The sequence below is a fragment of the Lynx canadensis genome, chromosome A2 (genome assembly GCF_007474595.2).
Source record: "Lynx canadensis isolate LIC74 chromosome A2, mLynCan4.pri.v2, whole genome shotgun sequence".
Lineage (NCBI taxonomy): Eukaryota > Metazoa > Chordata > Mammalia > Carnivora > Felidae > Lynx > Lynx canadensis.
The window spans coordinates 25,355,493-25,369,609 of record NC_044304.2 but is presented as its reverse complement, the minus strand read 5'-3'; the positions used below and the strand labels follow the sequence as shown (position 1 = coordinate 25,369,609).

Here is a 14,117-nt window from a genome sequence, read left to right as displayed (position 1 = left end):
AAAAGTGAAATTATGGTATTATGGTGTGTAAGGATCTTCTACTTTACTAAGTTTCGCTGAAGTATCTTCAAAAATGATTAAGAGTTTCCATTGTTCTTCACCCTTGCCAACACTAGGATTGCCAGACTTGGTAAGTTTTGCCAATCTAAAGGAGAGTGGAATGGTATCTCACTGTGGCTCCAATTTTAATTTCCCTAATTACTAATGAGGCTGGGTCTTCACAGAAATTGTTAATTTTGTAGATAACGGATTTTCTATTTCTCACATATAAATCCTAGTATTAAAAGATGGGTTCCTGGCTAGTTCAGTTGGTAGAGCGTGTGACTCTTGATCTTGGAGCTGTAGGTTCAAGCCTCACGTTGGGTGTAGGTATTACTTAAAAATAAATCTTAAAAAAAGATTGAAGAGATGTTTTTAACAAAAACAGTGATATGCTTTCAGTATAAGTGGTTACAACTGCATTTCATTTCTATAATTTGTACATTACAGTTCCTGAATTTGTACTTTAGTTTTCCTTTGCATCAAATGATTCAATGGTAACATCTTTTGAAAAACCGCACTTTTTGACGATTATCTCTTTAAAATTAGGGTAATAACATGGGATAGCAAAGTTCATCCTTCCAAGAATATAAAATAATAGTTACCTGTAAATATACATTTACATTCGTATTTCCAAGTATAATAATATTGATATCTCATAGGTATGTATTGGAACATTTATCACGAATATGTCGAATTCTAAAGCAGTCAGGTGGAAATGCCTTGCTTGTTGGACTTGGAGGCAGTGGTCGTCAATCTTTAACCCGTCTGGCTACATCCATGGCAAAAATGCAGATTTTCCAACCAGAAATTTCTAAAAGCTATGGTATGAATGAGTGGAGAGAGGATTTGAAGGTAAAATTATGAAGAAACCTAGTGTCTAAAATAATTATCAGTGCTGTGCAGAGAGAGCCAACCTGTATAGCTGTGTGCTGACTACGTTGGTGATGATGATAATATTATCCATAGAGCAGTAACTGTGTGTGCTGAGCACTGCTCTAAGTGCTTTAAATACGCGATCTCATTCTGTAGGTACAACAATTCAGTGAAGCAGGTATGGTTGTCTCTGTTTTACTGATGAGGAAACTGAAGTTGAGGGTAGGTATCCACAGCAGAGCAGGATTTATCATTTGTCTTTTCCACTGCAGCTGCTGACTCTATCTTTATTCTAGTTCAGAGAGGTCTCATTTCCGATAAATGTATGTTTTCCAGCAGATTGTTAAACGTGAACCCTGATGGTGATGATGATGTCATTAATGTTGCCCAATTAATGTTGCTTTCCCAGTAACCAATAGAATAGTGGGGTAGATGCCTGGGGCTTCATCCTCACATCCCTCACAGAAGGGAGATGATGCAAAATGAAAAATAGAAAGATTGATGGACTTTTTTCACTTACACTCACCCTCACATATGAAGTTTCTATAGCCTAAAAGTTAGCCTAGAGAGCTGGATATGGAAGTGGTAGAATCCAAGCTGATATCAAAGAGGTTTACTTAGACACAGAGCAAAAAATTACAGTGTTTCTTTTTCTGCTCTCACTTTAGAGGAAAATTTTTGATACATTTACTACCAAATGAACTAAGAGATTGAGAAAGCAGCCTTCTTCAGTAGATAGAACATAGACTTTAAAGTTAGGCAGATTCAGTTTTAATTACTGCTTTGCATGTTTTGTTAGCTATCTTGAGCATGTTACTAAATCTATTTGTACTTTAATTTTTCATTTTTAAATGTTTATTTTTGAGAGAGAGAGAGAGACAGAGAGAAACAGAGCATGAGTGGGAGAGGGGCAGAAAGAGAGGGAGACACAGAATCCAAAGCAGGTGCCAGGTTCTGAGCTGTCAGCACAGAGTCCCCACGTGGCTCGAACCTGTGAACTGGGAGATCACGACCTGAGCCAAAATCGGACAGTTAACTGACTGAGCCACCCAGGCGCCCCACTTCATTCATTTTTGAGAATTTATATTAGGTTATACAATTTGTTGGCATACAATTGTTAATAGTATTCTACTCTATTAATTAATTAATTTATTTATTTATTATTTTTTTAATTTTTAATTTTAGAGTGAAAGGAGTGCACACAAGCAGGGGAGAGGGGCGGAGAGGGAGAGAGAGAATCGTAAGCAGGCTCCACACTCAGCGTGGAGCCTGACACAAGGCTTGATCCTATGACACTGAGATCATGACCTTAGCCAAAATCAAGAGTCAGACCCTCAAACAACAGAACCATCCATGCTCCCTCTTATAATCCTTTTTAATTTTTGTAGCATGGGTTGTAATGTCCCCTTTTTCATTTCTAATTTTAGTTATTTGAATCTTCTTTCTTTTTTCTTAATCTTGCTAGATTTTATTAATTTCGTTGGTTAAAAAAAACCCTCTAAGTTCCACTGATTTTTTTTCCTACTGATTTTTTTAATCCCCTATTTTGTTTACCTCTAATCTTTATTGCTTCCTTTTTCTTGCTAGCTTTGGATTTGGTTTATTCAATTTTTGAGGTTCTATGAGATGTAAAATTAGACTGTTGACTTGAGATCTTTCTTCTGTTTTGATGTGTTTGCAGCTATAAACTTCCCTCTTAGCACTGCTTTTGCTGCATTTCCTACGTTTTGGTATGTTGACTTTTCATTTTCATTTGTTTCAAGAAATTTTCTAATTTCCCTTGTGATTTCTTCTTTGATCTATTGTTTAATAGTGTGTTGTTTAATTGCCATGAATTTGCAGATTTTCCAGTTTTCCTTCTGTTGATTCATAGTTTCATTCCACTGTGATTAGAACAGGTACTTGATTTGGTATCAGTTTTCTTAAATTTGTTAAGACTTGTTTGTGGCATAATATGTGATCTGTCCTGGAGAATGTCCTATGTGCATTAGAGAAGAAGGTATATTCTGCTCTTGTTGGGTAGAGTGTTCTATATATGTCTGTCAGGTCTAGTTTGTTTATAGTATTGTTCAAATACTCCTTTTCCTTATTGACATTTTGTCTGGTTCTTCTAGCCCTTATTAAAAGTGAACATTGAAGTTTCCTCCTATTGTGTTGCTATTTCTCCCTTCAATTCTGTCATTGTTTCATATATTTAGGGGAAGAAAAATTAAGTTTATTTATTTATTTTGAGAGAGAGAAAGAGCACGAGCAGGGGAGGGGCAAAGAAAGAGAATCCCAAGCAGGATCTGCACTGACATCGTGGAGCTTGACAAGGGGCTCGAACCCAAGAACCGTGAGATCATGACCTGAACTGAAACCAAGAGTCAGATGCTTAACCAGCTGAGCCACCCAGGCACCCCTGCTTCATATACTTAGTAGCTCTGCTGTTTTGTGCATAAATATTTATAATTGTTACATCTTCCTGATGAATTGACCCTTTGATCATTATGTAATGTTTCCTGTCCCTTATAACAACTTTTTACTATTTTGTCTGGTATTAGTATAGCTGCCCTGCTCTCCTCTGGTTACCATTTTCATGGAACATCTTTTCCATTATTTCACTTTCAACCAATGGTGTGCCCTTTGGTCTAAAGTGAGTCTCTTCTAGGCAGCATATCATTGGGTCCTGTTTTTAAAATCCATTCTGCAAAACTATATATTCTGATTGGGGAATTTAATCCATTTGCATTTGAAGTCGTTGCTAATAGGGAAGGATTTACTGTTGGTGTTTTGTTTGTATTTGGCTTTTTTTTTTCTCAAGTTAATTAACATACAGTGTAGTCTTGGCTTCAGGAGGAGAATACAGGGATTCATCACTTACATATAATACCCAGTGCTCATCCCACCAAGTGCCCTCCTCAATGCCCATCACCCATTTTCCCTACCCCCGTCAAACCTCAGTTTGTTCTCTGTTTTTAAGAATCTCTTATGGTTTGCCTCCCTCTCTGTTTGTCTTATTTTTCCTTCCCTTCCCCTATGTGTATTTGGCATTTCTGAATGTTTGTACCTTTTTCGTCCCTCCTTTGCTCTCTTACTGCCTCCCTTTGTGTTTTGTTGATTGTTGGTAGTCACATGCTTTGACTCCCTTCTCATTTATAGAATATACACAAAACTAGATTTTTGGGGAGGGGGAGGGAGTTACTATTGTGATTACATAAGATATCCTAAAGTAGTAATCTATTTTAAACTTGTAACAACTGCAATCACATACAAAAACTACTCCTTTACAAAACGGACACACAAAACCTACTCCTTTACATCTGCCCCTCCTTTATGTTTTTGATGTCACAAATTATGTCTTTATAGACTGTGTACTCATTAACATAAAGGTTTATAAAGGTTTTTGTGCTTTTGTCTTCTAGATTCTATACAGGAATTATTTTTTTTTAATTTTTTTAGTGTTTTTATTTATTTTTGACACAGAGAGAAAGAGCATGAGTGGGGGAGGGGCAGAGAGAGAGGGAGACACAGAATTTGAAGCAGGCTCCGGGCTCCCAGCTGTCAGCACAGAGCCTGATGCAGGGCTTGAACTCACAGACTGCAAGATCATGACCGGAGCCGAAGTTGGACGCTCAACCGACTGAGCCACCCAAGCGCCCCTCTATACAGGAATTAAAAGTGAATTTATACACTAAAATCACAGTAACACAGAGTTCTATATTTGTCCATATGTTTACTGGAGAACTTCATATTTTCATATGGCTTTGTGTTGCTGTCTAGCATCCTTTCTTTCTGTTTATTAATGTTTATTTATTTTGAGAGAGAGAGAGAGAGAGAGAGCGTGTGCGTGCACATGGGTGTGCTCAAACAGGAGAGGCACAGAGAGTGAGGAAGAGAGAGTCCCAAGCAGGCTCCATGCTCAGTGTGGAGCCCGACATAGGGCTTGATCCCACAACCATGAGATCATGACCTGAGCCAAAATCAAGAGTCAGTTGCCAGACTGAGCCACCCAGGCGTCCCTAGCATCCTTTCATTTCAACTTGAAGGACTCCCTTTAGTATTTCTTTATTTTAAAATTTTTTTTGAAGGTTTTAATTTAAAAACTTTAAAAAAATTTTTTTTATTTTAGAGAGAGTGTGTGTGAGCAGGGCAGAGGGGCAGAGGGAGAGAGAATCTTATGACCCTGAGATCATGACCTGAGCCAAAACCAAGAGTAAGACACTCAACTGACTGAACCACCCAGGCACCCCTCCCTTTAGCATTTCTTGAAGGGCACATCTAGTGTTAATGAATTTCCTCAGCTTTTATCTGAGAAGATCTTAATTTCTTTATAGTTTTGAAGGACAGTTTTTCCAGATACAGTATTCTTGGTGGACAGATTTTTCTTTTCTTTCAGCACTTTGAATATATTATCCTACTCCCCTCTTGCCGAGGTTTCTGCTAACAAATATGCTGGTAATATCATGGAAGCTCCCTTGTGTGTGATGCATTGTTTTTCTCTTGCTGTTTTCAAGGTTCCCTTTTTATTTGTGACTTTCAACAGTTCAATTATAATGTGCCTTGTTGTGTGAGTCTATTTGGGTTTATTTTAGTTGGAGTTTGTTGAACTGCTTGATTTTTTTAATTTTTTTAAATATTTATTTGGGAGAGAGAGAGAGAGAGCATGAGCAGGAGAGGGGCAGAGAGAGAGAGGGAGACACAGAATCAGAAGCAGGCTCCAGGCTCTGAGCTGTCAGCACAGAGTCCAAAGCGGGGCTCAAACTCATGAACTGCAAGATCACAACCTGAGCCAAAGTTGGCTGCTTAACTGACTGAGCCTCCCAGGGGTCCCTGAGCTTCTTGAATTTCTATTTCTACCTCATTTGTTCACCTCTATCCTCAGATTTGAGAATTTCTTTGAATAAGTTATCTGCCTTTTCCCCCCGTCTTTTCTTTTTCGTGCTCCCATAATGTGTATCCCATTATGTATGTATACCATCTCACTTAGTGGTATCCCATAAGACTCTTTCTAAGTTATTTTTTAATAGTTTATATTTGTTTTGACATTCCCATTTTGTCCATGCACCATTTTCCTGACTTCCTTTAGTTGTCTATCTGTATTCTCTGTTAGCTTATTGAGCATCTTTAAAAGTTATTTTGAGTTTCTTGTTATGTAGTTCTTAGATCTGTTTTGTTGTTTTTGTTATTTTAGGGTTTATTTTGTTTTTGTTTCTGATTGGGCCATGTTTCCCTGTTTCCTTGTATGTCTTGTGATCTGTTGAGTTTTGAGCACTCGATAAACTGCCACCTTTCCCAGTCTTTATAGACTGGCTTCTTGCAGCGTGGAATCTTCACCAATCACCATGTTAGAAAATCTGGGACTTCTCAGAACTTTTTTTTTTGGGGGGGTACATCTTTTTTATGGGTTGTGCATGCACTTTTGTGTACTCTAGTATATACAGGTGCCTTGGGCTATCTTAATTTCCTGTTTCTTCTCATGATCTGTTGGTATTGGTTTTTGTTGCATTCCACTGCCCCTAATCTCTTGCTCCCCCTGGCACCTTCCTGTGGAACTTCAGAGTCTCTGCTGCTCCATTTTGTAAGGGCACTTGCCTCTTTTCAGTGGCCTCCAACCTCATATCAAAACTAAGCCCTGTTCCCCATAAGTGCCCTAAGACAGGTGAGACAGAAATCAGTGCCTCAGGTGGCCCCTAGACAAGCCAGAATGTTCAAAGTAATTCAACTCTATTCCTTCTGCCTTGAAGAAAAAGCTCTTTAAAAACAAATCTGATATGATTAGATATAATACTTATTTAAAAGCTACCTTTACTAGTTTTGTTGATAGAAAAGTATTTCTAGGAACACACCAACTTCCATATTGGAGGATGACTTTTATGGGGAAGGCATAATTTTGTATATATTAATATTCAGCATTTATTTAAGTGATATGATTTATTTAAAAGATATAATCTAGAAATAGAAGTTTATTTTAAAAATCATTTGCTGGGGGTACCTGGGTGGCTCACTCAGTTAAGCGGCCGACTTCAGCTCAGGTCATGATCTCACAATTGGTGGGTTTAAGCCCCACATCGGGCTCTGTGCTGGTAGCTCAAAGCCTGGAGCCTGTTTCAGATTATGTGTCTCCCTCTCTCTGCTCCTCCCCCTCTCACATTCTATGTTTGTCTTTCAAAAATAAAATAAATAAACATTAAAAAATGTAAAAATCATTTGGGTACCTGGGTGGCTCAGTTGGTTGAGCGTCTGACTTTGGCTCAGGTCATGATCTCGCGGTTTGTGAGTTCAAGCCCTATGTCAGGCTCTGTGCTGACAGCTCAGAGCCTGGAGCCTGCTTCAGATTCTGTGTCTGTCTCTCTCTGTTCCTCGCCCGCTCACACTCTGTCTCTCTCCCTCTCAAAAATAAATAAAGATTAAAAATAATTAAATAAATAAATAAATAAATAAAAATTTGCAGAGAAGTAATGCTGTTTTCACCTGAAATATATCTAGTGGACTACTGGCAAATGTTTAACAACCAACTCTCCAGGGGGTTCAGGAGAACCTCTGGCGTTTGACAATTTCTGTGGTGTAAAAACTCCCACCATGGATGATTGAAACTCATGCATGGATGATGTCACTGAAAACAGAGCTGGGAAGAGTTCTGTGTTTGAGCACCATTATATGGTATTTTACCGTATAGACAACAATAAATTTAAATAATTTCCATAAGATAAATAGTAGTAAATATAAGAAGTGATAAGATTTATGTTTTGTTACCTTTGTTATTATAATTATAAGCTTATATAATTTAATTTTTAATGCTGTGTCTAAAAATCTTTTCACAAGTTCTGAAATTTTAACGATTAGTTCTAGCATCCTGAACAAGTCTGCTCCACTATGCCACTGAGTCCGTATCTTTATATTAATTGGGAATCTTTGGTTACAATTGACAACACAACACAAAACAAAAAACCAACTTAAGCAAAATATGGAGTAATTGGCTTACATGACAGAAGGGTCCAGAGGTAGATAAGGCATTGATATGGCTGAATTTAGGAGCTCAAATTAAGCACTCGGTAATTACTCTATCTCCTGGCACTGCTCACCTCTATTTGGTTCCTTCTCCAACAGACTCATTCCATGAGACAACACTGTTGGCCCCTAGCAGTTTTAGATTACTGGTCTTATATCTTCCCTCTCAGAATGACAGAGATTCTTTCTGTTTTCAAATCCATCTTAGTCCCTGAAGTAAGAATCTCATTGGGCTGTCTTAAAATCATGCCCTCCTCTGAATCAACAACTATGTCTAAAGGCTCAGGAAACTCTGACTAGTTGGGGTTTCCTACTCAGGGGATGGGAAAATTGGAGACCCTGAAAAATAGCCCCATCAGAAGTGGAAAGAGGTACCACTCTAAAATTGAGATATCATTCTCAAAAGAAGGGAAAGGAAGGGAAAGCAAAAACAACAGATGTGTACCACATTCTGCTTACAAGTGTATTTTTATTTTAAGGTTCTATTAAGGGACGTGGGCATGAAGGGCCAGAAGACAGTCTTTCTAATCACGGACACTCAGATTAAAGAGGAAGCTTTTCTAGAGGATATTGACAGTGTGCTCAATACTGGAGAAGTACCTAACATTTTTGCTGCAGATGAAAAACAGGAAGTGATGGAGGTAAATGCTTCTTAGGGAGTGCCACTCCCAGCACAGAAATGTTCTTGTCTAGCAACTTTTTCTCTGCTCTTCAGAATAAGTACAGCTTGTGAATAGGATTTTTGTAATTAAAAAATTTAAAGTATACTATTTTAATATATCTTTTTTTTTGGTAAACTTCAAATGGCTTCTACCATAGTTATGAGATAGAATTTTTATAATTCATTTTTTCCTAATGATGGCAATTTCATCTCTTTTATTTAGTATGTCTTATGAGTGATTAGACATTTTAAATCACATCTTAGGGTTGCAAAGATAAGAAAAAATAGAACTTTGAAACACTGCTTGAATAGCTGTTATGGTTTACCACTGGTTAACAAATTTTTTAAAAATTAGTAAAGAGGGGCGCCTGGGTGGCTCAGTCGGTTGTGCGTCCGACTTCAGCTCAGGTCACGATCTCGCGGTCCGTGAGTTCGAGCCCCGCGTCGGGCTCTGGGCTGATGGCTCGGAGCCTGGAGCCTGCTTCCGATTCTGTGTCTCCCTCTCTCTCTGCCCCTCCCCCGTTCATGCTCTGTCTCTCTCTGTCTCAAAAATAAATAAACGTAAAAATAAAAATAAAAAAATTAAAAAAAAATTAGTAAAGACAAGTACTAAAGTACTAAAGTAGTTTTAGTAAAACTACTTGTGTCAACAATTCTGACGTGTGAAAATCGTGCTTTGTGATTTAATAGACAAAAAAAGATAGTTGTGAAATGCCAACACGTTTGATGTCCTCTCCTTCTACCCCCATTTCTAATATCTTCCTACACAAGATCTCTACTAGTGCTTTTTCTTTCTTGTTGCTATAACTACTTTTACCCATAGAATATATCACTCATAGCTGGATGCTTCATTTCAGTTTCCAGAGATAACATCTGTAGTAAAATGGATTCACCCTAGTAGTTGAAGCACCTGCATTTCTCTTGTATGGGATGGAACTAATATATATACATGATAGTTCCTCCTACATAGGGTTGTTGTGAGGTCTGAAGGTCAAATGAAATGAAGCATTTATGGAGCATTAGGTACTTAGAAAACCCTCAGTAAATGGTATCTTACCAGTCTGTGGCCTGGGGTGGGGAAGGAGAAAAGGAGTAAAGAAAAGATCCCAAGTTCTCTCTTTCATCTGGGTAATGTCAAGGATGTGGCCAAGACTGATGAAAAAATAGTGACTTTCCTGATTCATAGGAAAAATTCATCCCTTTACTCTCATCCAAGAAATAGCCACCCGTGGGGAGTGGGTATTCCTAAGCTTTGCTAAACTTTCCTGTTCACTTTAGCTATTTATTTTTTCATCTTGTCATGTTGCTACAAAACTTTTCCATTGCTTCAGTATTTTGTTTGAAAAGATAAATAAAATTGATAAACCTTTAATTTTTTTTGTAAAGATAAACAAAAATGAGAAACCTTTATTTTTTCAAGATTGGTTTAATATTTTTTGAAATTTAAATCCAAATTATTTAACATATAGTGTGATAATAATTTCAGGAATAGATTTTAGTGATTCATCACTTACATATAACACCCAGTGCTAATCCCAACAAGTGTCCTCCTTAATGCCCTTACTCCTTTAGCCCTTTCCCCCACCCAGCACCCACCAGCAACCCTCAGTTCTCTGTATTTAAGAGTCTCTTAGGATTTGTCTCCCTCTCTGTTTTTATATTATTTTTGCTTCCTTTCCCTTATGTTCATCTCTTTTGTATCTTAAATTCCACATATGAGTGAAGTCATATGATATTTGTCTTTCTCTGGCTGACTAATTTCACTTAGCATAATACACTCTAGTTCCATCTACATTGTTACAAATGGCAAGATTTCATTCTTTTTGATCGCTGAGTAATATTCCAGTGTGTGTGTGTGTGTGTGTGTGTGTGTGTGTGTGTGTACCACATCTTCTTTATCCATTCATAAGTCGATGGACATTTGGGCTCTTTCCATACTTGGGCTATTGTTGATAGTGCTGCTATAAACATTGGGGTGCATGTGCCCCTTTGAAACAGCATATCTGTATCCCTTGGATAAGTACCTAGTAATGCAATTTCTGGGTCATACAGTAGTTCTATTTGTAATTTTTTGAGGAACCTCCATATTGTTTTCCAGAGTGGCTGCACCAGTTTGCATTCCCTGACCAGCAGTGCAAAAGGGTTCCTCTTTCTCCGCATCCTTGCCAACATCTGTTGTTGCCTGAGTTTGTTAATTTTAGCCATTATGACAGGTGTGAGGTGGTATCTCATTGTGGTTTTGATTTGTATTTCCCTGATGATGAGTGATCTTGAGCATCTTTTCTTGTGTCTGTTAGCCATCTGGATGTCTTCTTTGGAAAAGTGTCTATTCATGTCTTTTGCCCATTTCTTCACTGGATTATTTGCTTTTGGGGTGGTAAGTTTGAGAGGTTCTTTATAGATTTTGGATATTAACCCTTTATCTGATATTGTTATTTGCAAATATCTTCTCCCATTCTGTCGGTTGCCTTTTAGTTTTGATAATTATTTCCTTCACTGTGCAGAAGCTTTGTATCTTGATGAGGTCCCAATAGTTCATTTTTGCTTTTGTTTCCCTTGCCTCTGGAGACATGTTGAGTAAAAAGTTCCTGTGGCCAAGGTCAAAGAGGTTGCTGCCTGTTTTCTCCTCTAAGATTTTGATGCTTCCTGTCTTACATTGAGGTCTTTCATCCATTTTGAGTTTATTTTTGTGTATGGTGTAAGAAAGTGGTCCAGGTTCATTCTTCTGCATGTCGCTGTCCAGTTTTCCCAGCACCATTTACTGGAGAGGCTATCTTTTTTCCATTGGATATTCTTTCCTGCGTTGTCAAAGATTAGTTACCCATACTTTTGTGGGTCCGTTTCTGGGTTCTCTATTCTGTTCCATTGATGAGTGTCTGTTCTTGTGGCAAAACCATACTGTCTTGATGATTACAGCTTTGTAATACAGCTTAAAGTCCAGAATTGTGATGCCTCCTGCTTTGGTTTTCTTTTTCAGGATTGCTTTGGGTATTTGGGGTCTTTTCAGGTTCCATACAAATTTTAGGATTGTTTGTTCTAGCTCTGTGAAGAATGCTGGTGTTATTTTAATAAGAATTGCTGCTTCAGTATTTTTTTGTGGTATGATCCAGCAGTGACCTTAAGAACTTCTTTCCTTCACATTCCAAGTCTAGGAACATCATATCAATTCATCCACAAAGAAGTGGATGAAAGAATACATCCCTGTTTCTCTTTGCTTTATGCTGACCTTTTAAAATAGAAAAGGTAAGGGGCACCTGGGTGGTTCAGTCAGTTAAGTGTCTGACTCTTGGTTTTGGCTCAGTTCATGACCTCATGGTTCATGAGTTTGAGCCCCATGTTGGGGTCTGCACTGACAGTGTGGAGCCTGCTTGGGACTCTCTCTCTCCCCCTCTCTCTGCCCCTCTCCCACTCACTTGAGCGCATGTGTGCATGCACATGAACACACACACACAAACACACACACTCTCTCAAAATAAATAAACTTATTAGAAAAATAAAGTTGAAAAGGTAATATGAAAGAAGTTCTATAATTTCTTTCTATACTCTGTACTATCCTGTACATCCCCCTTTGAAGACTATGTCTTAGGCTTTGCTTACTTTATCCCTCTGACAAAGATTTTAGTTTAAACCTCACTTCTGATAACTGGCCTGTATGGCTTGGACTTGACCCTGCTTAGAGAATACCTTTTAGACATGTCAGCACATGTCTCTGACTTCAGCAATAGAGTTCCAGCCTCAGACCTCCTTTCCAGACTATTTTTTCCACTGTTCTATTTGCCTTCCTTGAAGAATTAAATTATTTCAGTGTCTTCCTGAATAAAACAGTGACTTCTTAAAAAAAATTTTTTTAAGTTTGTTTATTTTGAGAGAGAGAGCAAGCACAAGCAGGGGAAGGGCAGAGAGAAGGAGAGACAGGATCCCAAATAGGCTCCATGCCATCAGCACAGAGCCCAGTGTGGGGTTTGAATGCATGAACAGTGAGATTATGACCTGAGCCGAGATCAAGATTCAGACTCTTAATGGACTCTGTCACCCAGGTGCCCCAAAACAGGGACTTCTTATTCGCCACACTTAGTGATATTTTCTCATTTCCTTTTTACAATTCTCATTCATATTTCATGTAATTCATTATTCTCTTAAGTTTTTATTTTTATATACTTAGAGAGAGCACACGTAGGGGTTGGGCAGAGAGAGAGGGAGAGAGAGACTCCCAAGCAGTCTTCATGTTCTGATAGAGCCTGACACAGGGCTTGATCTCACAAACCGTGAGATCTATTCTTTAGCTTACACTAAGGTTCACTCTTTGTGTTGTACATTCTATGGGTTTTGACAAATGAATATTGATGTGTATTCACCATTAAGTGTCATACAGAATAGGTTCCCTGACATAAAAATGCAATGAATTCCACCTATTTATGTCTCTCTTCCTCCCCTGAACCCCTACCAACCTCTGCTCTTTTTTATGGTCTCCATAATTTTAGCTTTTCCAGAATGTTACATAGTTGGAATCATACAGTATGTAGCTTTTTTAGATTGGCTTCTTTCAGTTAACAGTCTGCATTTAAGGTTCTTCCATATCTTTTTATGGCTTGATAGCTCATTTATTTTTTATCACTGAATGGTATTCCATTGATTGAAAGTATCACAGTTTATTTATCCGTTTACCTATTGGAGGACATCTTGGTTGCTTCCAAGTTTGGGCAATTATGAATGAAGCTGCTATAAACCTTTGTGTGCAGGTTTTTGTGTGAACGTAAGTTTCAATTCTACTTTCCCTTGAGTGTTGTGAAATTTTACTCCATTTATCTAATTTTTTCAGTAGCTGCTCATTTTCTTACACCCCTGAATCAGTCCTGTTCACAAAATATATGTGTGTGGGGTGGGGGAGGGGGTGGGAGGGGGGACTATTCTCCTACAGACAGCTTACCTACCTAGAAGCATTAACCATTATTTCTATGTAAATAACCCCCATACTTAAATTACCATCCTAGCTCTTTTCGCAAACTTTTGTTCTGCAGTTACAACCATATATTACCTTTCTCTATTTGCATCTCGAGTATTAACTCAGACTTAATGCAGGTAGACCACCTGAACATAATTTCGTAGACTAACACTGATCATAATAATCATAATTTGAGAATTACTCTCATAATGTATATACAGAGTCAATTTATAATTTTCCATGAAGATAGATATCCCATAAAGCAGAACATATCTACAATAGAGAATTCTTTGAGAAATCAATTCCTTGCAGTAGCAACAGAACTTATATGATCATTGTGACCATTCCTTATATCTGCTATTAAAACATTTTTTAAAATCTATTTATAAGATAATTTATTGACTATGAAATTTTTTTGTGCTCTGAACAAGGAGAAAGGCAGGATATGAAGTAAAAGCTAACAGTCACTTAACTATGCAGCAAGAACTATTGCATGTGTTCATGTGTAATAACTCAATTGATCCTTCAACAGCCCTCTGATATAGGTACTCTTTTGCCCATTTTACAGATGAGGAAATTAGGTTACAGAGAGGTTAAATAACCTGCCCG

The 14,117-nt window shown here is 37.9% G+C and overlaps 1 protein-coding gene across 2 annotated transcripts in view; it reads left to right on the top strand.

The window, feature by feature from the left end:
• Window positions 1-14,117, top strand: part of DNAH12 (dynein axonemal heavy chain 12) — a 217,664-nt gene that overhangs the window by 115,306 nt on the left and 88,241 nt on the right. For both annotated transcript variants that reach the window (XM_030307072.1, XM_032592325.1), the window contains 2 exons: window positions 702-894; window positions 8,385-8,546. In XM_030307072.1, coding sequence (XP_030162932.1) covers window positions 702-894; window positions 8,385-8,546 — 355 coding nt within the window. The remainder of the gene's footprint in view (window positions 1-701; window positions 895-8,384; window positions 8,547-14,117) is intronic.